At 43.8% G+C, this 24,763-nt stretch overlaps 1 protein-coding gene across 8 annotated transcripts in view; it reads right to left on the bottom strand.

Annotated features, from left to right (window-relative positions):
- The window catches only part of AKAP13 (A-kinase anchoring protein 13), a 209,988-nt gene that overhangs the window by 77,396 nt on the left and 107,829 nt on the right, over window positions 1-24,763 (bottom strand). For all 8 annotated transcript variants that reach the window (XM_032699851.1, XM_032699853.1, XM_032699850.1 and 5 more), the window contains exons 8-10: window positions 23,530-23,719; window positions 17,377-20,233; window positions 12,848-12,924 (exon numbers count right to left, since the gene is read on the bottom strand). In XM_032699851.1, coding sequence (XP_032555742.1) covers window positions 12,848-12,924; window positions 17,377-20,233; window positions 23,530-23,719 — 3,124 coding nt within the window. The remainder of the gene's footprint in view (window positions 1-12,847; window positions 12,925-17,376; window positions 20,234-23,529; window positions 23,720-24,763) is intronic.

Raw genomic sequence — 24,763 nt, 5'->3', positions numbered from 1 at the left:
CTAAAAAAAGAGACAGGATAGCAGATTGTGTAGATGAATTGGCGGATAAAGCCCAACAAAAATGACGTATGGTATCTGTGAGTGAAATTAATGGACAATATAAAAAATGACACATTTTGAACTGAGGAAATTATTCAGCTTTTGCCATTCTTTCATGCCTACAGTTTAAGGCACTGTAATCTAACTGAAAAACAGAGACGGGTCATTCAAATGAATAAATCATGCCAGAAAATGATTCAGCTTCCCTTATTATTTTTTTTTTTCTTTCCCTTTTTAATTGAAGTCCCTAGGACTCAGCCCTTGGAAGCCCACACGACCCAGTGTATTGTCCTGGCCAGGCACTCCATCAAAAGGGAAAAAGTCATCTCTTCTTTCATCTTGCAATTGAAAATCTGGGAGGGGAAGTGGTGGGAAAGCAGAGCACTGTACAAAAGCACCCATCATATTCCCAGGTCAGCTTTTTGCTCGGCTGCAAATGAAGGCAGTGGATTGAAGACACTGTGGCATTTGTTTTGCCCTTCCAATTTTTCTGTTTGCTTTGTGGGGAGGAGGATCTGAGCCCTGACTGGTAACTGAGATGCTCTGAGTGCAGCCAAGTCCCCTCTCCCAGCAATAACAGACACTCAGCTCACCCTCCTACCTACGCTCGCATCCAACCAATATTTTCATGCCCCCTCTACATGCATTTGGAAAACTTGAAATAAAATCCAATGCAAACTTTGAGAGGAGGCATTTGGACTCCAGCTCCCACCAGGGAGGTCTGCTTTAGGACCACATGAATATTCCTTTGCTCACTGTTTTATCCATTTTCCTGGTAGTCCTCTGTAAGGAATATTAAACAAACATGTCTTTACAGCTCAAGAGCCCGGGAGAGAATGTTGACCCTGTGGAAGAAACCTGGTTTTATCCATTTTTACCCCACTTTCATCCCCTTAGACTAAAGTTGTATATACAAGGGTAAGGATTCATTGGGTCTACAAAGCCATCATTAATGATTACTATATCAATCCATGCTAAATATGTTCTCCTCTTTAGCCCAATTTTAGAAAATATTTTTAAAGGAATTTCAGGACATAAAATGTGTAATTAACAGCCAGATATGTAGAAGCATCGCCATTAGTGAGGAATTTTCTCAACTGTTGACACTGCTCCAGAAAAATAATAAAATATTTATTCTAAGGTTATAAACTAACATATGCTACATCTCCTCTACCAGCTTTCCAAAGATTTCGCTACAGTAACATCTGTTGTTGCAAGGATAATTCCTAACTGGAATAATGGATCCAAGCCCTGTTCTTCTGCCTCTGTACTCAGTTAAAGGTAGAGAAATGTCCCTGTAAACATGGTGAATGTCAAGTCAATAGAGGGAAACCTCAGTTGTTGGTTTTTTGTGGTCCCCTCTCTCATTCCCCACCTGCCACAGCTGCTGCATTTCCATATATTTAATAGCTTTATTAAATAGATAAATAAATTTAAGCCAATGGATGATGATAAAATATAAAAAAGCAGCATTTATTATATCTTGCAGTTTCCCTGAGTCATCCTGATTTGGACTGTCCTGGGAGCTGCAAATTTCTGTGCTGCAGATAAGGAAAATGGAGCATCTGAAAAAGGAAAGTGTTGGTTTTGTTCTCTTATGAAGAAAGGGGGAAATGTTCTGAAGCTTTCTCTCCAGGCTAAAATCCAAACCATTTACAAGACTCAGGAGCACAAAAGCTTGCAGATAATCAGCAGAACTGATGCCAGTTCAATCAAAGCAAACCAGTAACAGCAACTGGGAGGAGAGCAGATGATGCAGCGTCCTTCTGTATAGAAAGAAAGTCCTTTTTGATATGCAACGGTTAAATAATTTAACTATTTCTAGTTATTGTTATTATTCCTCAGCTAGTCTGTTTTGGTCATTATGTAGCACTAATCTCTTCTGTTTCTGAAGTTTGCCTTTTGTAGAAAAAAAAAGGCAACTTCAAAACATGCAAAAATTAATGAAACCCATATGTGGGATACTGTCATTATTCCATGTTTATAAGAGGATCAGGTTTTCTTAAATGGGCTTATTTAATGCAGAAGCATAAGAAAAAATACCCAACAAAAGTTCTGAAAGCTATTGAAAGCAAAATATTTTCTTTGTTAACCCAAGCAGCCAGTAACAAGCAAAAAGGCACAATTTAAACTAAAAGCCACTATACATTTTGGTGCAACTTTGTTTACAGCTTCTCTGACAGCTTATAAAGTTCTCCAACGCAGAGAAACAACTTCTAGATAGATTTTACCCTTTTGACTCTTTTCACCCTCCTACTGTATTTAAGCTGGGACAACCTAAAAATCAATGGCTTATGAAAACATCTGTTGATACAGGCACACGATTTGGACTTTTTTCAACAGCTGTTGTTATTTTATGCCTTTTTTTTCTGGCTAGGTCCATTGGTAAGACTGGAAGAAAATATCACTTGGGCTCCTCTCCTGCCTTTGGTCTCTCTTTAGAGGCTGCTGTTGGCACCTTGTTCCCCCCCCATACTGGGAGTTTGGGGGGGGCAAAAGGTTGCCTGTCCCCAAAGTCTGATCTTGCTCACAAGCCTCAGACAAAAAATAAAAGAAATACAGCTCCCAAATGGGCACCTATGTTATCTTGCTGAATACTGGCTTAAAATATCCCCTGCTGTAGCTGCTTTCTGCCCCACACAGGGGACTAAAACACACTTCACTACCCATCTCTCAATCTCCCATTTCCACTTCCAACAGCACTCCACGATTCACCCCAGGTTTGTCTTGCCTCCCTCCCGCTATTTCATTGCTGGGATCCAGACATCTGCTGACATCCTCCATAAAAGATAACACACAATATATTTTAAGACCCAACCTGCCAAAAGCTATTTGATGCTTCAGACAGCACAACTTACCAGACAGAGAACACACATTGCTCTCAATAAGACATGCATAAAAACAGAATGTACTTTTCTTGGGAGTCTAATGCTTACCTAACAAAAAAACCCCAACAAACTCAACCAAAATATCCTATTTTCAACATTTAATTCATCTGCTACTTGAAACAAGATGTTCCTATCTGAATTCCGTTTTCTTGAAAGAGAAGAAAACAACTTATAAAGCTTTTAAAGTGCTCCAATTTTTTTCACTGTACATTCAAACTGTCATGAGCCAGAGAAAGTCAATACCCCAAGCACAGATTTTTTTTTTTCCCCCTTGCTCTTTTTAACAGAGAGGACTTGTTTAATCTTACCTTCAAACTTCTTATTTCTCTGCCACGCACTCCTAGAGTCTCTGTCGGTTGTGCCAACCCTTGCCCAAAAGGACAGTAATAAAAAAAGCCAGTTTAAACAGAAGTTGCTTATCTAAAGAAGGGAGAGCCGCAGGTTTGCAAGTAGAGGAGATATTTCAGCATTAAAGAATTCTAGGAGCTACTCCAAGACACAAATTTTTGTTGTCTGGTGCACTGTAAGGACTTAAAGCCCAGAAAGAAGCTATTTATTTAGTCTATATACGCAGATTTATAAAAAAAAAAAAAAGCAGAGGATCCATCTATGGCCTTCTGGCTCCTTTTTGCATTGTTTACAACATACAAAGTAAAGCTCAGCTTCCTCAAAGACAGAAAGCAAGAAATAAAGTTTTGACAAGCAAAATCAAACACTGTCCCCCAAATATCCAGCTATGAACAAAAAGGCCTTTCGAGCTTTCCCTCCACATCTCCTCAGAACATATTTAAAACCAAAATTTGCAAAATGTCCTAAAACCCATTTTAGCCCATGCTGCAGGGAACAAAGGGCTTTCTCTCTCCCCATACCTTTGTAACACCATGGGACCCCAACTACAGCCACCCCTCCTCTGAAGATAGGAATATCTGGACATGATGTAAGTAACCCTCCTTCTCTTTTAAAAGGCTCAAAAAGGTATATTACTGCTCTATTTTACCCCTTGCATGAAGGCATTTGAAGCTAAAACTTATCTACCTCCTCCTGGGCAAACAGGTCTGTAAGTATTTCCTCACCCTGGTGAGTTAAAGATAAAAATAACAGTGGAACAAAACACTAAGAAACCCTTCTTTAATCTCAGCAGATTTTAACAGCCCACCCCTGTCCATGCCTTTGATAAGAATCAGTGTGATCTGCAGTATAGTATTTTGGAGGAGCAGAAGAGATTTCTATGCTCCTAAACACAAGATCTCAGATTAAAACCAACGTTACGGAGAACTGCACCTCCAGCCTTTGAAAATGTGTATTTTGGAAATATTCCTCCCAACCACTTTTAGGCATTTAATGTGTCCAGCTGTGTTAAGAAACCAAGCAAAAGTTCAGTGTCAAGTAAGTCAGGATTATGATCTTTTTGTGATTTATGGAGGTAAGCACAGACTCAGACAGAAGAAAAACAAGTCACTTGATGCTAAGCAGACTCAGTACCAGGGCTCAGACTAATGAGTGAGTGAGGGTGAGGCTTCACGTTCCTGCCTCTTATCTCACCAGCTGGAAGGACATGAGGAGGGAGAACACAGCCAGCTGGTACAAGATAGGCAGACCCAGCACCGTGGTACTTGCTAACACAGTATTAGTGTTTGAGTAGAGAAGATGGAAATGCTCCAGGAGAAGAAGGCACATGGTATTTGACAAAGGTGCAGGTAAGAATATGGCCCCAAATAACTAAGTGCATTAATAAGGAGAAACTACTATTAAGTGGCTGTAATGAGATCAGGGTATACATCAAGCAAAGTCTTTAGGGAGAGAGAATATCTAACCAGGCTGAGAAACCATAAGCCAAGCATTGGACCTTCTGCAGATCTGAAAGGAGAGCTGCATAACTCCGGTTAAACATAGGCTAGCAACAATTTTCCTCCATTTCAAACTACACAAACAGAAGAGAAAGCAAACAAGGTAACCCAAAAATATTGGCTCTGCCTCCATTTTCACTGAGTACATCACTGGCACTGAGATGATAAACACAGTAAGCAAGAAGGGAGGGAGCACCTAAGTTCACCACTGCTTAAGAGAAAATCAGAAAGTTGGCTGCATCGAACACATACTTATTTAGGCACAAATTTAATGCATAAGAAAAGCAGAAAGAGAAGTGGAAGGAGAAGAAGGTTATTAGCTGCAAGAGACCAAGAGCAAAAGAGAGGCTGGTTTAGAATTTGCTCCCATCTGCTAACTCCTATACAGCTGATCAAGTGTATTTTATCAAACCATTGCAAAACTCTGTCACATTCTTGTTACAGCCTCCGTGCTGGGGTTATTCCAAAGCAGAAGTCCAAAACACCGACCACAGCAGTAAAAAACCAAACTGGTGATGGAAGGAGGTAAGTGGCAGCGAGAAGAAACTCTCTCATTCCTTATGTCGACCTGCTTTGGGGTCCCCATAAAAAAGTCAGTCCTGTCCATGGTTTACAGGGCCTGCCATTTGGAGACATCATTTCTTTGGCATGACTGATGATTAATACAAGTCTTCTACCAAAATTGACAAATTTCATATCCTTGAAAGCTTTGATGAATTTGGCACCATGACAGTAAGAACAGCTATGGCTGCCCCCGGCCAAACGCAACACCAAGGCACTGCTCTGTCCCTGGGGGTTTAATTCTGACTTGCAGCTGCCTTAGCTCAGCCAAACCCACTCCCTCCCATACTTTTACTTTAGATATCACATGCTTGGATACCAAAACACTCAGTCCTACTAAGATATTTTAATCATCCACTGCAACATTAACCATCTATTCTTGTTTCACAGTCAAGCCTTAAGACCTCTCCATCTTCACCAATCTGCCCTGTACTCCTGCAAAGATGTCCCTGCAAAGCCAGAGAGCCATCAGTCTGGTTCAGTGTGAGCAAGGATGCTGCATGGAAAGGCATGCATTTAGTTATCACCCAGGCTTTTATCTCATCTCATGTTTTAACAGCAGTTTGAGCCCACAAACATTCAGCAACACAGCTTTGGGCCACACAGGGATGTACACGACACTGAGCAGAAACAGCAGAGATGCTGGAGGAAGATTCAGGTTTTCACCTTTGCATGAAAATGGTATAATAAGGGAAGGCAGACAACCTAAAATGGGAGGTGGCAGGGGAAAAGGCTGAGAACAGTAACAAAAAGGGAAATCTGTGAAAGTACTGAGAGGCTACATCCATTTTGATTCCACATTTCCACAGAAAAAAATTTACAGTACTTTTTTTCTTCTTACTCCCACCATTCTTTTCATCCTTTGCTGGAAGATTAAGTCAGAAATGCCATGCCTGGATATTGCTAGAGTCTGCTTCATCAGCAGCCAAGATTCCCTGCTCATCTCTCAGATATCTGTCCCTATCTGTCCCACAACTCCTCATAAAACCCTAGAACAAATGTATGGGAATATAGTTACAAATCTATTTCTTGTATAATGAGGTTTTCCTCTAAGGTGGTGTAACTTCCAATGAACTGTAAAAAACATAAGTCTACAGAAATACATAAATGCTGGCTTCTCTACATTGTAGGGAGCCAACTTTGGCTTCCAAAATATCAGCATGGAGTTAGATAGGTTCTTTCAGAAGGATAAAAACCTTCTGATGTGATACATCAAAGTTCCCATTTGTCATAGTAATACAGCCTCCATCAAAAACTCCACATTTGGTCTCCCATGTTATCATCTTAATTTCCTCTACATTTAGACCAGGAATTCAGTGTGCAGTAACCATGTCTACTGTGCAACAGTAATACCACAAAACTTTAAGAGATTTCAAACACAAACAAAAGAACCCATAGGATACAGAGACTAGATCATTCAAAAACAGCACAGTATTTTCCTTCTCGAGGTACAATATTCAATGCCAGCATTCCTTTGCTGCAGGAGCAGTCTTATGCATCCATTATTTTATGGATCCATACTTTCATGACTGCATAAAAAATGAATGCATCTAACCACCTGAAGAGGACTTCAACCTAGGATTTTCTATACTGGAAATCCTTTAGGTCTGTATTTTACAAAGTGGTAAAATCATGGAGTCCTGTTCCTAAAAAGGGCCTCTGAAAGCTACTTTATTACACTGATGTTAAATAATGCGTATGAGTGAACCCCTTTGTCTGAAACAAGCCAAAAGTGAGCATCAGAGAAGACATGTCATTATTAAACACTTGTTCTTAATCTGATCCATCTCAAAACTACAGCAAGAATACACACACAACTCTGCCTTGAAGGCAGTAGTGTTTGCAGATGGATAGATAAAACTCCAGGTAGCTCTTGATGCCTTTAATGACAGTGAAAAAACAGAGGGATAAACTTCCTTTGCAGCTGACACTGGGAGGATGGCAGAGCCAGATGTTTTATTAGAGAAAATTAGGAAATGATGAAAAACCAGAGTATCAGGCAGCAATCTTTGCCTGCAGTGGCTGAAGGGGGAGGCGTAGGGGAGTAGGATTAACTCACCATCTCCAGAGATGAGCGTGGGCTGGCACAAGCCCTGTGGCCACCGCGAGCCACGGGGGCGGCGCGGGCGCCTTCATGTGCCCCCCGTCCTGCCGCGGGCTCGCGTCGAGCCAGACCTGGGAGCAGCATCTCTGTGCTGAGCTGGGGATTTGGCTCGGAGTCTGTGTTCCTGCTTCTCTCACTAACATCCATGAATCCTGTGACTGAGCTTGGAAACTACTGTCCCAGGCTGAGGATTATCAGCGTTCGGGAGAGAAAGGCATCGGAACTGCGGCACCCAGACAAATAAAGCGTAGGACAAAAAAACCTTCCACAGTAGTTGTATAAATGCCTTCCTGCTACAGATTTCAAAGGCCAAACAAGAACCCCAGCTTGGTTTTAACTCCTTTTACTTTTCTTTCCCCCCTGCTTTTATTCTTGCTCCCTACAGTTTGTGCAGCAATGCCCAGAACAGACAGTGAAACCCGAGGTGATGTATCCTGCACGGTGATGAGTTTACTCAGGGCTGACCATCTGACACAATTTCCTCCCAGATCTCAAAGCCTCTGCTTTGAGCATGCTGGGCAGACACAGGATGCTTGTGGGTGTGAGAAAGGGCCTGGCAGATGACTAGCCCAAAGCCATGACCTGATGGGGTGTGTGTGTCACCCTTTAGCACTAATGCCAGGCTTAGGGCAGGCTCCCTTTTGGCTGGGTTTTTCCATGTTTACTGTAGTTACAGGACAACATTTACAAAGAGAGAGCTACACAAATGATTTTAAAGAGGTAGAGTGAGGACACAGCCTATTGTTAAGGCTGCACTTTCCACCACCAGACCTGGCTCTGATTTGTTTCCAACACTTCAGCCACTTGCTCTGAAATTGTCCATGCTGTTGGGAAGCTTCCCACGCTGTTCTGCAGGCCCTTTGGAAAATAGGGATTTGTAACTGCCATCCCATAGCACAAACATATATACATACATGCAAATGGAAAAAATGGACTTCGGTGTGCACAGACAATCTGAATTTTGGTAGATCTTCAGAGTGAGCAGATTGTTAAAATAATTAATTCCTAAGAAAATAAATTGGAGCCTGGATAACTAAAATGACCCCTTGTCTTGGGTCACCAACAATGCTCAGTAGTTTTGAGTCACAGAGTATTTGTCTACCACCTGATCTGACCAACAGCTGGCACTGGCACTAGAAGTGGATGTCACTGTACCCTTGAACAGAATTTTCTCCATTTATCTGCTGACCTCAGAGAAAAGAAACATGAAAGACTACAGTTGTGGATGAGGAAAAATCTCTGGATCCTTCACACCTACTGTCCATCGAAACACTTATCTCAATGCCATGTGAATCTCTCATTTCTCCCACAAGCCCTTTTCCAGCCAGTCCAGCGCATCCCCTCTTCCCACCTTTATCTCCTGCAGTCCTGCCATCCCAGTCCCCTTCTCTTGCACATCCTGCCAGGCTCCAGCCAAGCTGCTCCCTCCTCCTCTCCCTGTTCAGCAAAGCACAAACCTGGGGGCCTACAAACCAAAACCAACGGGCAACAACAGACCTAAGGCTCTGTCCCGACAGAGCATCATCTATCTTATCTGTAACAACTCCCCGGGAAGGAGGTTTCCTGGCCTCCCTAGGTGGTCTTGCAACAGTTTTATGATGATAACAGGATGTTTTCTCAACATCCAGCTTAAATCATCCTGGCAAATTAGCAAATGAGTAAATTAAGGTGCCATGGATATCTGGGACTTTAATAACCACTATTACATGCTGGCAGACTGCTAGATTGCACAGCGGTTTTCTTTTTATTGCACTGAATAAATTTAGTTCTTTCAATCTCTTCTCACATTTCTTAATCTCTTCTCATTGTTTCCTTCTGGACACTCTCCAATACACCCATGTCCTCAGAGCAGGGCACTCCAAACTGGATTGGATGACACTGATGATGGTTCCACAGTGCCACACATGAGTAAGTCACCTCCTGCACCTTATGGAGGACACTCCTTCAACATAACTCAAAACAAGATTTGTCTCTTTTGCAATAGCCTCTCACTGTTCATTCATTTGTAATCCACTAGAAATCCTCGGTTTTTTTCTACTCATCCTTCTCCAGCTTAAACCTGACTTGGTAAACGTGCATTTTGATTTCTCCTTTACAAATGAATCACTCTCTGGCTTCTTTTATCTCTTATCTGGATGTACTCTCCAACTTCTTAAGGTCACTCTGAACCCTGACCCTATACTCCCAACCGCCTGCAATCCCTCCCAAGCTGATGTCATCTGAGTGTTATAAACATAGCTCCATCTTCCAAATCATGACTGAAAATATTGCAAGCTTTCCCCCAGAAAGTGACCTTGCTGATATATCACACATTACTGCACTACTTGGATCAGTGGAGAGATGAAAGTGCAAGTTTTTTCCAAGCTTCACTCTCTGTGAAGGTATTTAGAAATGCCACATTTATCTAGCAAGCTGCAACTTCCGAAAACACAGACATTAATTAGGAACTAATTCCTGTGGTAAAGGTAGGATGCATTAAATTAAACAGGAACTAACTAATAAAATTAATAAATGCAATGGGAAGGCTATTTCCCAGTGAACTCCGTTCCTGGGGTCAGCCAGCTACACTTTCTCACTCACAGGCTTAGACAACCGAAGCCACTGGATGAACTCAGCACTGCAACCTTATCCATCCTGCCACATGAAGACAAAGATTTAGCAAATAATGAATCACAACCAATTTTCTGGGATCAACACAAGAGAAGTACATCAGGATACAGTTCATTTCAAACTGTTGCTTTACTTTTATACTGCTGGAGCCACCAGGCACCATTTTAAATTATTTTAATATCGCAGTATGCAGAAGTCAAACCAAATTTCTCACCAGAGTTAAGAATTATTAAATTTAAAAAAAAATGCTAAGCTCTTGTTTTAATAGATCACATCAACTGATTATCCCAGCTCTACTAAAGATTCCCAAACTAAGCAGGAAGATAAGGACCAGGGAAGTCTCTGGCAGGATGAGCACCCACAGCCTACCTTGAAAGGAGCTTAGGAAGTTGTGGTTACTGAGTTTCTATACCTGAACAGATATAACCTCTGAGAAATCATTCTGGCAATTTAAGAAAGACATTTTAAAACCCCATTTTAATTGGAAAAAACATTTTTCCATTATTTTCTCTTCAGTCCTTATAACCCCACAGACTATTATTTTCCTAAACATTTTTCAGCAGCAGCTTTTCCATGATATGCACAAGAGTCTCTCAGGCAGAGAGAGACAACTACAGGGGAAAGTGTGAGAGCTTGTACTATATGTGTAATACCGGCATCATGAATACAGCTAATTCTAAAAACTCTTCACAATTTTTAATTCTTCAGAACCCAATTCAGGAGTTTTCCCCCTTCTCTTCCCCATGTGCTCAAGCTACTGTCCTTCAGCCTGACTGCACTATACAAGTTGCACTTTTTAGACTTCAAAATATTTTTTTTTTCCATAACTTGTGCATCTGAAAAGCTTTCCACATTGTGCAAAGTTCTGATAAACCCCATAAAACAGGAGTTAATGCAGTTCCCAAGATCCAAAGCTGCTGACAGCACTGGTGAGACTGCAAAATACCTGTAGCTCCTGACCAGGTGCAACTAACAACATTTCTGTCTGCAACAAGTTAAGAAAACCACTTTTACTAACCACAAAATGGCTCTGTAATAAGAAGGCAATAAGCACCTGAAAGACTTCTGGCTACAAAAAGAGCCAGCACTAAATAAAGCAGAGACAGGACGTGGCAGGAGATGCACACTGTGCAATGGCTCTCACCGGCCAGCTCCGGCCCAGCCTACACGTGTGAACTGAGCTCTATTTATAAGCCCTCCACTCCTTTTTTTTTTTTTTTTCAAATGACCTTAATATAGTGCAGTTGTTATTTTGTTTCTGTTGAACTTAGCAACAGGAAACCCTGTCAGTCCTGCAGCAAACTTTCCATTCCCCTGGCACTCCCATTCCTGCCTCGGAAAAGCCAGATTTCTAAAGAGGTGTTTGACGAGGCGGGAGGGAGAGGGAGAAGAAAGCACACACACAAAAATCAAAATGCCCGTAAAACATGCAAAATGGAAGCCAAATGCAATAAGTTTCTTTTATGTCTGTTTGAAAGGAAAAGGGAATGTCCTAATTTGCATTTTCTAAAGATATCTTAATTCACTACCAGATTCCGAACTATTGGTCAGGAATACCTTTAATAAGGGGTCAGTAAAAATAAAAAACTCATCAGCATCTTCACACTCATGCATTCCAGTAATGACAGACTTCCTTATCAGACAGTACAAATTTTAGCTTGGAAAGTTATTTTCTCTAGTCCCTGTCTAACTCACTGAGCAAACAGCTACAGAAATTAAGCCTTAACTTGTTAAAAACATAATAAACCTGATTTGGCAAGACTGTTCTGCTGCTCAAAGAGCTTTACTGCATGATGAGCAAAGATTTTTAGAGCTCCACCCTGCAGTGTGAACTCATCCCCACCGTGTTTTCTCTTTTAACAGCTTCATAATGATAGGGGAACACACAAACACAGCTGCTCAAAGGCAACGTGCACCAACATAGACTGACAGCAATTTAGCATTTACAAAACACTTTTTAAGGTACAAGAAACCATACATAAAATATATCAACAAATGCAAATCCAGCTAGGAAAGGTCAGACCAAGAAAGCACAGCTCTTGACAAAGTAGAATATGTATTAGTGATGCTTTAAATGAAAATTCTGTTCATGTCAAACACAATACACACCTTTTTTAATCACAGACAGTCCTTAAATACGGCAAAGCACAAGTAATAAAAGCAATACCAACACATTCCTGATTCTTGGCATGACCGTTTTACACTGTTTCACCGACATGAATAATATTGGCTTTCACCCCACATTTGATCCCTATATGTCCTCCCAGGACATATTCATTTTTCTTCCAGCTGAGGCACTAACACTCCCAGCTAATGATGCCACACATCAACATTCACTGCAGCCATGGTTCCTTCTGCCAAAAACTCTGAGGAAGGACAAAGCACAGGAAAGGATGGAGAGACTCTCCAGGACCACGCAGGCAGCAGCTGGGTGCAGGGACCTTGAAGGTGCTGGTGGCCCCCACACAGCATCATCAACCCCAAGTGCATTCCAGGACATGGCTTTTGTCAAATCATACACTAATTTTGGTACAACCCTGCCCCACAAGCAACCTCTTGGCTCAGTCTCTCTGTCATTGGCTGAGAAAACATAAATGTGGCTTAATCCAGCGGTTGAAAATGCAGGGTCTAAAAAAGCTCAGACTATTTTTAAAAGGCCAAAACAACGTCATGGTGATGGATGCTGTTCAGCAGAGGGTACAGAAAGGAAACCAGCAGGTTTGATGGCTGGTTACAGCAGCGGTGGGATGTCTTTAAACAGCACAGCAAGAGAACAAGGTGACAACACGTGCACTCACCACTTCCTCGCGGGCTGCACTCTCGGTGCCGTCTTTCAGAAAATCCACCTCGTCCTCAGTTTTCATTTCCAGCTTCCCTGTGAAAACAGAGGGTCCACAAAGGTAATTTAAAAACAAATTCCTTTCAGTGCTACTAGTATTTTTCTGTTTATTCAAAACAGTCTCAAAAAAACACACCAAAAATGAAAAGAAAACCCGATGCCCAAACCCCTTCAACAAGTCCATTTAAACCCCTTCAAGTCCATTTGACTTCCAACATCTGGTTTCATTCCCGACTTTCCTCCTTGGTTGTTATTAGTTTTAACAACTTTTCATGTCTATGACTGAAGGAAAATATGAAACAGCAGCAAGCACAGGGTAAAACTCCTGAAAAGCTGAAGGTGAGGCCAAGCACATCTGCATGTATTTGCCCATGTATTTTTTTGGCTCCAATTCATCTAGATAAAGAAGCAAAATTTCTGCTGTTTTTCTTCTTACCATAACCTGAAGATAACTCAAGAAACCAGCCTTGCCTTCTCTCAACAGGTATTTGAAGTGTTGAAAAAAAATATAATCTACAAGCTGCAAAAATTCATCCCACCTCCATTGCCTAAAGGATGACAATCACACCTCTGGACTAGGAAGGCAAATCCTTCTGTTTCTGGAGTTTACAAAAGTCCCAGTTGATTCTCCCCTTCCTCATGCTCTTACGATGGTGTCACCACCACAGTAATACAAATATCATGTCCCAGCTGCTTTCTCTACCCAACAAAACTTTCATTAGTCACCATTCCCCAGGGGTTTCCCCAGCTTACCTTTTCCTGGCATGAAGTCAACATCCTAATTCGCTTTCAACCCTAAACTAATGACTTTCATGACACACAGGACAGTTTTAGAGGAGTGAAGCGATTTGACCAAAGCCGACCAGATGGAGAGTGGCTGTGTCAGGGCTAAACCCCCCCTCTAATCCTGCTCCCTCTCTCATTTCTACTAAAAACAAACACTGGATGGATGACAACGCCTTCTTAAGGGCGACGCGTGTTTGCAGTGAGTTTACCTTTCAGGGATTTAGCAAGAGAAGCTTCCCATCTTCGTGGGGAAGTTGCTGCAACAACTGTCACCAATGGTTTTCCACTGGCTTTAAATCTACCCTTGATTTTTGGGACTATCTGGTTTTGCAATGATTTTGTCTCAACTGGATGAGTTTGTGGGCAGACTCAAAAATCAAAGGTAATGCAACAAATTTCTGTTGAGTGCCATTTGCTGGGAGATCTGCTCGGCATCACGGCAATGCCTTGATGGTTGAGATATTGGTCCAAGGACAGAACACTCAAGGAAGAAACATTTAGTGCACCGAGGATGGGAGAAGCAAGTGGTGTAGTGATACCCCGTGCTGGCTAAGAACTGGAGGACAAAGACGTGCCCTCAGGATGAAATTCAAGAGAACAACCTTTTGTACTCTGCCACTTCTTCCTAAACTTCTATTAAGAAAAGTATCTCAAAGGAAAGGCTCTATCATGCTGTCACAGAGGTCTCTGGGCACACAGCACCTAATTACACACGGGGTATCATTAGTGACATTTGTTACCTGTTCATCCTGCCACTCTAACAGGGGAAGGAAATACTTTTTCATAGGGAAAATGCCACTTATGAGGTGAAGACTGGTAAAGTTCAAAATAAGGTGATATACTTCTATCTGTCCATGAATCTATCTATCTTCTTGAAATGCTGAGATCTACAGGAGATACACTGGGAATATTTCTCCCAGGAGAAAAGCTACAGAGCAGTAATTACAGTATTTGTTAATTTAAGATGACAAACCCCAACCGTACAATCTAACCTTGCCAGGTTTGGTTTCTGCCAAGAAACTGCAACTACTCTAAGGTGTTTTGTCAGCAAAAATTCATGCCTTTTCTTCTCTTCTCACCCAGCCAGGTTACTGTGGTATGATTTCATATCCTAACTCCCTTCTTTTTTAATGAGTAGTATCTACCTGCCTGACTTGCAAAAAATGTGCTCGCAGAACCCATTACTCAGCTGCAATGCAGCTCTTAGTCTAAAGCCAACAGCATGAGGAGATGCCTTAGGAAAGCAGGATCTTCTACCTTAATTACCTTCCTTCAGTATTGTGACCAGTCACTAGATATTTGTCTGGATAAGGAAATTAGCCTTTTGAAGTTTTTGCTTTGGGAGTAGGAGGAAACTAAGCAGAGGCAATGAGATAAACAGGTGTATATTTGGGAGCAGCTTCACGATATAAATAAAAAAGTTAAAGAGCTCAATGATTTGGAGTAATGGCAACAGCAATTATCAGCTGATCACATCTCTGATAAGTTACCATGACAATAAAATCCTCTGACTACACGTGTTTCTGAGAAATGGCCTCATGACCTACACTTCCCTTGGGAAGGCTTTATTGTATTCCATCAAAAAAAGATGTGATTCATTGTGTGCACTGACGACTCTGTCATGGACACAAAATCCTCTGTACAAACCCAGCCTGCAGGGAAAACTGCCCAGCACTGGCACAGCAAAGAAGAATTGAAGGCTATCACTGAAATCATACACAAAATGTGCTACCCAAGGCTAGACATCAACATGAAGAATGTACACAACAATAATAATAAACAATAAATCAGTTCTCTTGAAATACTGACAGATCAGAGTTCTAGATGCTGCTTTATAGGAGGTGAGTTTCAGAAACATTTCAAATAGCAAGCTTGGATTCATAGCAGCCACTTGTCTCTGCTTTAAGTTAATATTTTATTTGCACTTCCCTAACATTTTGCTTCAAAAGAATCCTGAAGTATTTCAAGAGACAGTATTACAGTTGAAATTTTGCTCTGTGCAGCAGCATCTCATTGCAAATAAACAATTTTTGATTAAGGCGGGGTCAGATCGTTTTATCCCAAGACCTATTAGACCTAAATCCTTCCGTATTTTAAATCAGTAACAGGATCACTTCCTCCCCCCCCCCCTTTCCCTATTCTAACATAGAATGATGTCTTAACATCATTTTCCTACTTTAGCTACTTTCTTATTGGACTGTCTAATCTCTTTTCCTTCTAAAACCTCACCTAGACAACATCATGCCTCCAAGAATCCAACCACAGATAAAGACCTGGACTGTACAGAGGGAGCCAGCAGAGCCGCAGGTTCCCAGGAAAAAGGAGCCCTGCCAGGTATTGAGTTACAGCCACTCCCATCCTATTGAACTGTTAAACCAACACAGCACTAAAACAGGTTCCTTCTGAAAACGGCTTTCAAATCCACTTTTAAATCTTTCTACTTATTTACTAATGATCTCCTGACTCATAGTTACTGGTTATCTATTGACACATAAGTGTCCTAAAAATCCTGAACTCAATGAAAAAGGGATTTGCTGGACCCGCCATTGAGCCCCCCCAATCCTTTCTCCTGCCCCCAGTTATTCTGCCATCATGTATCAGAACAAACCCTCTGCCGTCATCCCATATTGCATTAAGTAAAAAAAAAAAAAAAACCACAGCTCCCAGCACTAAAACAGTGAAACACCTTTGTAACGTCACAACTTCATGATTTATATCACAGCAGACTTTTTTTTTAATTGTTTAAATGCTTTGTTTGTTTGTTTGCTCAGTGCTGGGAAAGCAAGAGGCACTGTAGCATTTTCTCACAGCAGAGAAAAAAAATGGCAACTGAAAAAGTTCAGCTGCTTCCATTTAACAGCTGCCTGAACAGGTGGAATACGAAGATCAGATTAGCTCCATGCTTCAGTACCAAATTCACCTATCATTTAATTCCAGTCTGGAGTAACAAACTCCCTTTTTTTTTTTTTTTTTTTGTTATTCAATTTACCCCTTTGTTTCCCTTTTTGGAGTTACCTGGTGATGTTTTCTATTAGCTCCTGTTGCACGGGCACCAGGCGTCTGAGCTGTCCCCAAGTCCCACCGCTCTCCCCCATCACACTCATCCCCGGGGAACGCCCGTTCCGCTTCCCAGCCAGCAGCAGGAAAAACTCATCATCCGAGTTCCAGTACTGCTTAAATGCACTGGAAAGCACCACCGGCTGCTCTGTCCGACAAAAAAGCTACGAAGCCCGGAAAAGGGGTGGGGGTAGGGCTCGCTGGCTTTTTTAAATGACCTAATGCCGCCAATTAGGAAACAGCTTTGGGCAGTTCAGAGGGACATTTGCAGCTGTTTCAAGTAGACAAGCAAAGAAAACCCTCATGCCCAGATGAAAGCATCTAACTTGAAGATAAAGTAATCCAAATAGCTTCCTCCCATTCATTCCTTCTTCAGGGAGGATTCATGTGCTAGAAATTCTTCTGTACAAATTCAAAGGAGATGATGTCCTGTTCTTACCTCCACTGCCAGCCCAGCAACATGCATTTGAATTGGAAGTTTTTACATGTAATTTCAAATTTTTCCTTTCTCAGAAGAAAAACCCCAAACACCTACACTTCCTCTGCAGCACAGGCCTACAGCTCTTACTTCCTTCGCTGATGAGATGCTAGAGGCACGCCTACAAAGAAAATCTAAAAAGTAGGAAACAAACTGATTTTTCCTACCTGTAACAGGCTCAGCTCCTTGCACTGCCAGGCTGACATTCTTCTTCTTTGTTGAGGAACTTAAATCCATTTCTCCATTAAGGCTGACTCCAACATCCACTGCAGCCTGGGGCTCAAGCTCCCCTTTTTCTGGGGCTGGTAATTCAGAGGAACGAGGTATCTCTGCTGCAAAAACCACCGCATCGAAACTTTTTACCATTTTAGGAACTTTATCCAGAGAGGAGCCATCGTCTGCCGATACCAAACTCTTTACTCCCACATTTTCCAGTGACTCAACAGCAGGTAAATGGCAGGAACATGGTGAGACGGGCAATTCAGGTACAGCTCGGCTTTGCTTTCCATCATGTTCATCCCCTTGAGCTGCTTTCCCAACAGGACCAGCATCACTGTCGCCGGCCGGACAAACAGTGTCGGTGCTGGAGTCGCTGTCACACGTGGGCTCCTCTGCGATGGGCTGGAGTGCTGCCCGGGGAAGCACGCTGTCCGTATCCTCCTGCTCCTCCGGATATGCTGCAACAGGGGTCATTGTCACCGGCCTCAGTACTTCCTTACCCTCACAGGCATCACTCGGGGCTCCCATTTCTGAGGTGTCCTTTAACTCAGAGGTGCTGCTGTGCAGGGAGATCCGTTGTAGGGTCTGACTGGGATCATGTTCTTGGTTCAGCCTCGCATTCAGACAGGGGTCACTCTCCGCACCCAGTGACTCATCTGCTGATGCAGGTCCATGCATGGTGCCTTCTCCTGCGGCCACTGCTCCGGCCTTCTGCGCTTCTTCAGGTTTTTCTTTTAGCCCAGCATCCACATTGCTGCTGCCCACCACAGGCCCCCCAAGACTGCAGGCAGACGATTTCACAAGAGCAGTAGGAAGTTCCTCTGACAAAACCTGCTCCTTGCCATTCGCATGAGCCTCCCACTCAGGCTCAGCTTTGCCTCCTTCAGCCTGAGAGAGGCCCTGCTCCAGGGAGCTCTCATCCCCAGCACAGTTCCCGGGCCTGCCGGCAGCTACCCCGCCATGCTCCCCGCCGTGCTGCCAGGAGAGCTCTGCTGAGTCTGCCCCCGCCACCACTGCTTCCTGGTTTTGTTTAGAGTCCTCATTATGAATTGCAGAGGGTGTGCCCATTAAATTATCCTTGGCACAGTCTGCACCATTGGCACATGGCACTAATCCAGGGTCATTACCTTGTAGAGCTGCCTCCTGCCCAGGAGGTGCCACTGCAGCATCTCCCTCCTGACTCACAGCCGGTCCCTCTCCTCTGGGCAGGGGAGCCGGCGATTTCACCTCATTGTTCAGCCCCTCCTGCTCTGAAGCACTTTCTGCTATCTCTGCTTCGGTCTGGGCAGGCTCCTTCTCTGCCAGGCCTGTGCTCAAGTCCTCTGGAGGGAGCGATGTAGGCTCACATTCGCTCTCCTGAGCAGTGACTGGTTTGAAGCTGTTGCCCATTTCATCTTTAATGCCAGTCTGAGCAGCAGAAAGGCGACAGCCATCAACTTCCTGACCTGCAGAATTTACACTTCCTCCATCTCTGGGGCTGCTGGTATCAGTTCCTACTGGCTCCTTTTCACTGTTCTCCATTGCTTCAGCCCCATGGTCAGTGATCTCACTGCTCTCCTGGCAATGCTCAGGTTCTGCACCGCTTCCATTAGATCCACCAACATCATTGTTTTCAGGTTCAGCATCAGGGCCATCAGTTTCCACACTGCCTTCCAGTGAGGGCAAGCTGGATTTTCCATCCATGCAACCTGCTTCCATCTGCCTTTCTCGCTCCCCACTCTTACTGCTGCCATGGATCTCTGAACCAGGATCAGGTTTTGATGCACAGGCAGGAACCTTCACTCCATTCACTGCTGGTAGTGCTTCCCCAGCGCTCGCAGTGACATCCTGCCTTGCTGTGACACAGGCATTGCCTTGGCTTTCCACGAAGTCACCGTTTACCTGAGCAGTGCATGATCCAGTCTCTTTGTTATCGCCACTCTTGCAAAGGTCAACAGAGACATCGCCAGTGCCACCATCTGCATTTGTACCATCCCAGGCCGGTGCCACTCCCATGTTTGCATCCTCCCCATTCGAACACTCAGTGCCATTAACACCACTGAGTAAGGGCTGAGCAGCACTGGCTGACTCCTCCTTAGCTGGAGATTCCTCTTCCAGGTTTGCAGTCCTCTCGCCCGCCTCTGCCATCCCATCCTCTCCCTGCTGCTGGCCCGCAGCCCTCTCAGTGGCCCTGGCACAGTTCCTGCATTCAGCCTGGCCCATAACCACATCCAGGCCCTCCGAGGAAGCTGGGGCTTCACCTGCAGCTGCAACCACAGCAGCAGCACTGCCAGCTGCACCTTGCACTTCCTGATGGGCAGTATCTGTACTGCCCAAACCAGCTTGATCCAGAACAACTCCAGCAGATGTCATTCCAGCTGCCTCATTTGTATTTCCAGAGGATGGAAGATTTACAGCACCGTTTACACTTGCACACGGGCTCACAGTGCATTCCTTCTCATCTGATACAGTCCCAGAGTCTTCAGCAGAGGTTGGCCCCACCTCTTCCTTTTTACACAATATCTCTGTGTTTTTACTTTCATAGAATGACTCTGGGCTGTTTCCATCCCCCAGGCTAACCAAGTTATTGGGTGCATCATTAAAAGTTCCCAATCTCCTGCTGTTGCATTTCTCCTCCTGTTGGGTTTGGTCTGAGAGCTGTCCAAAGTCCAGGTGACCCAGATCAGATGGATTTTCATGCCTTTCTTCTCTTGCCATTTCTTCAAGGCTCTGAGAGGTAGTGGTCAGGCAATGATCTGGCTCTGCTCCTTTAGCACAACTGTCTCCAGAATCCCCCAGTACTGGCTCTGTCTGCTGCCTGGAACTCTGTAACAAGACACACACACACAGAGAAAAGAAAGTATTACTTTACTCTGTCACACTTTACCCTGCCTCCATTATGTACAAGATCTATATCTACACAATCATATTCCATGTGACTCCCTCTGTACCTCTACCTGGTGTCACCCAGGACAGAGTTACAAATATACTTCAGTGAGTATTTTACATGTTGGTTTTGGTACAAGGTAATACTGAAATTATTAGAATGACAGAAGCATTTGTTGAAAAGAGCATCTGAAGGTCATCTATTCCAACCACCTGCCTGAGACTGGACTGCTGCCAATGCAACATCACGTCAACCATGACTTTATCTTGCCAAGTCCCCAAAACTTCCAGCGATAGAGTACCCACAGCCTCTCTGGGCAATCTGTTCCCATGCCACACCACCCTTCCATGAAGAATTTTTTCCCAACAGTCAGACTGAACACCCCGAAGCTGAAATTTGTCCCTCTACCCCCTTGCTACACCATCTGCCACCACTGAGATGAACTGCAATCTTGGTAATTGCTCTTCAAGCAGTTGTAGTCATATTTCTTGAGTGCACTTAAATTCAAGATCAGTAAACAGCAGAATTCAGTCTACCAAATAATGCAAATTTATATCAGTATAGTCCCAAAGGGCTTTAAGCAAATGCTGTTTAAGAGCAACCTCAGATTCCTGCCCGATACTGCTCCCCAGCTCTTACCAGCGTTGCTCAATTTTCTCTACATGGGTGGAAATGCTACTTCAGATTTGGGCATTGGCTGACACTGTCCAAACACACCACTGCTCCACTAGGACTGAACTAATCATCTAATCTATTCCTGAGAATTGCAGGCATAATTAAATATCTGAAATTTATTTCCTAACTGGAAATAAAAATTTCAAAATGATGACATACTATTAAAATTAATACATGCATTATCATGGAACAGCAGCAACATATTCAATTCCCCTCTAATCTGCATTTTCCTTCCAGAGCATCTGCTTTCTCAAGCTTTTATAGTTTGATACAATCAAACCTTTACTTAAAAAGAACCGCCTGTTTCAATAGCTCCTTTCATATTCTCTTCTCTGCAGAAGAGAATACATCAACGTTCACATCTTAGAAGAAGTGGCTTATTAAATTAACGAGCAACCCCAATCCCTCAACGTACACCCCAGAGACCTCCCTTGGTCTGCTTGGGGCTTTGCGCCATAAACTTTCCGAGGTCACACTGGTTTCTTGCTAAGTGCCTCTGACTCTCCACAAACACAAAACTCCAATGAACTATGTGAAATCTGAGGGGGTTTTTTGCATTTCTTTGTAAAAAAATATTTCAAAAAAATACATGTGTCCTAGAAGTCTAACTTAAACAGCTCCCTGCAAATTTTGTTTAAGATTTCTCAGAGAAAGCAAACTTCATACCAAAAATGTCAGCTTAAACACCCTGAATAATTAAGTGGCTAATATGTTAACTGATGCATCACAGGGAACTTCTGGGTACTGCATATACAAACAGTGGCTAAAATCATCACTGCTACCTCGAGGATATTGCGTTTACTTGTCTTTCCATGCTCTGAGGTTTGCAAACATTGAGCAGTGCCACAGAATCACTGAATCATGGACCACTAAATGTACTTCTGGTGTTTGCCATGAATTTCCCTCCTATTCAAAATAATCCTGCTACCCAGCTCCCATATATGCTGTCAGCTATGCCAGAGCTCCCTGAGGCTTCCCAAAGCAGGTTAGCATTGGAGGCATGGCATCTCCATGCTTGTGTAGCACCAGGGATGGGACACAGGGCTCTACGTGCAGTGGTACCTGCAGGCTGCAGCTACTTTTTGCAAGGGCAAACAAACACTGTGCCAGGAGTCTGGTGGCTGTAACCCCACAGCAGGGCATGGACACCATGCTTCTGGCTCCTAGCCAGGATGGACAGAGACCACACAGCCAGGATGGACAGACACAGACAACAGTGACACTTGCTTGGGAACATGCAAGATTTTCAAAAGGAGGGGCTGCAGCAGCCCCAGCATCCTCACAGTGAAGTCACTCTGCTGATAGCCTGAAAAATATAGCCATCACCAAAGGAAGCCAACTGGCTTTCAACTGACCCGAAATAAATCTAAATGAAATAATTACAGGGCTGCTTTCCAAATTCAAATCAGATTACATGTGAAATAAAACAGCGGTGGAAAGAAAAGTCTATTTCTGGTTTCATTGTCAGGCAAAATGTACCCATCTGGCATTTGCACAAGCAAACAAGCAGTGAGCTGGATATGTTGGCCATGCTTTAGTGTCTTTTGATGGAAAGGGCGAGAGATTTCATGGTTAGCCACTCATGTCACCAGTTCCTGTTGAGATCTGGAGAAATTAAGATCTCAGGTACCGAGGGGAGGGTGAAAATGGCTCAGGATGGTCCCTACCTCTGAACATCCTCCCAGCCCGCTTTCAGTAGAGAATTCTCCCCTCCCTTAGTTAAAGGAACAAAAATATCCTGTTATTTAGATCTTGCACCTCTGCAACAGCAGCTACATGAGCTGATGAAGGAACACCCACAAGTGATGGCAGCTGCACAAGACAGAGGGTGTTTCTGAGAAATGGCACAGAAGTGTTCTGCTGTTTCGCCTTCCCATCCCAATTGAGACTCTGAAGCAGGGAGAGGAAGCCCCTCCAAAGCCCCACAGCTCCTGCTGTCCAACCACCATGGGGTCTGAGAGGAGCACAGTGAAGGAACCACGATGGACACATACCTTTTGTGGCCAAGACAGGCTCATCTTACACTGAGGTGTTACGGAGACCGTTATTTTCTCCATCACCCGCCCCAGAGACTTTCCCCTCATACTCATCTCTGACCCTGAACTTTCTATCTGAACAGAGACATACCCACTGTGCTCACTGCCCACAAAGCCAGCCTCACTCCAGAGTCTGCCTTTAGCTGCCCAACAGCTGCCAGAGGACATCATGTCTCCAGGGAGGTTTCCCTGCCCATCCAAGCGGGTCCCAAGCTAATGGAGAAGGCAGGAGGTGGGAGCAGAGAGAGACCACAAAGCCAAACAGAGCAGGCATTGTACAGCTCCAAGCATGCTTCTCTTCTGAGACAGAACATTTACTGCCTAATACAGCTTTATCAGATCTCCCCATGCTCAAACAGGAAGAAAACAGGCAGGTGTCCACCTGGATGCTTGATAATGGCATCCAGAGAAAACGCCTAAAGAAATATGCCCTGAAAGATGCCTATGTATGAAAGCCCTCCCCAGGTGCCAAGTAGCAACCAGGCAGCACTGCTTCTCCTTCACCACCTCAGCCTTTTCCTTACCTTGTGCTGGTGGCTCTGCATGTGCATCTGCAGGTGCTGTATGTCCCTCTCCCAGCTGGACGCCACCCCTTCCTTGGCCTCAGCGGTCAGCAGGTACACGTTGAGCCCGCGGTGGTGCTTCACGCTGTAGTCCCCCGAGTGCACCGTGTGAGACAAGGTGCTCCAGGAGTCCGGCTCCCTGGCCTCCTCCCTGCCACAAAACAACAGGGGCGGGTTAATGAGCAGGCGAGGAGGGGATGCTGCGTGGCAGGACACGCACGCTCTCCTTCACTCTAGACAGTCATCTAATCATCGGCCCGAGCAAAGCACAGCACCGGCTCCAGGGCCAGACTGACAAATACACAACGCACGCTTGGCCTTGAAAATTAATGTGATTTAGAGTTAATGCCAGCCACGAGCTTTATTTCACAAGGTCCTTTTCAGGTAGAGAGATGTGTGGGTTTTACCCCAGACTATGACAGACTAGCAGCAGAGGGTACAGCAACTACTTTTTAAATTGAATTTATCACAGGTGGAGATTAACAAAGTAGATGTCACAGAACAACAGACTCCTGAAAGACAGAACTGCAAAGGGACAAGCTGGAAGGAACGAGGATTGACACAGATGCTACAACTTCTACACCAAACCCAGCACACTGCTCACAAACACCCAACAGCCATCAAATCATAGCCATTTTTTCACTCCTGAAATGAATTTAACTTGCTCTGTGAAACTGCCTCTGTGCAAGATGTTCTCAGTATTGTCAGACAGCTGTTCTTCAGCAGCACTGTCATGGTTTTTCTTTGTACCAAACAAAAGAAGAGAAGGGAAAAGAAGATGCTATAGATCAGAATGAAAAAATAACTCAGTAGGTAAATGTATTCAATAGACATTTCTACTGAGTCATCTCTTTTTGAATGTCAAACCCTGATTTTGCACGAGCTTTCTACTCAAAGCAGTAATTCCTCAGGTCTCACTGAGCTGCACAGTGGCTTCACTGGCCCTTTAAGGGTGTGAGGAAACAGGTTCACAGATTTCATTTTGACTCAAAACTGCTTCAGGAAACCCCAAATCTGTTTTAATCATCCCAGACAGAGCAGCTTGTGCTGCACCCCACCAAGCCCTGCATCCCTGAGGAGAGACATGAAGCCAAACAGAAATGTTACAGGAACATATGATGCTGACCTGCTCAAGGGTGTGAGAAATGGGAATTTCTCTGTCTTCCTTTTACCAGGGCTGCATTTACTGAGACCT

This window comes from Chiroxiphia lanceolata, chromosome 12 (assembly GCF_009829145.1).
Source record: "Chiroxiphia lanceolata isolate bChiLan1 chromosome 12, bChiLan1.pri, whole genome shotgun sequence".
Classification (NCBI taxonomy): Eukaryota; Metazoa; Chordata; class Aves; order Passeriformes; family Pipridae; genus Chiroxiphia; species Chiroxiphia lanceolata.
This window is presented reverse-complemented; position numbering and strand designations above follow the sequence as displayed.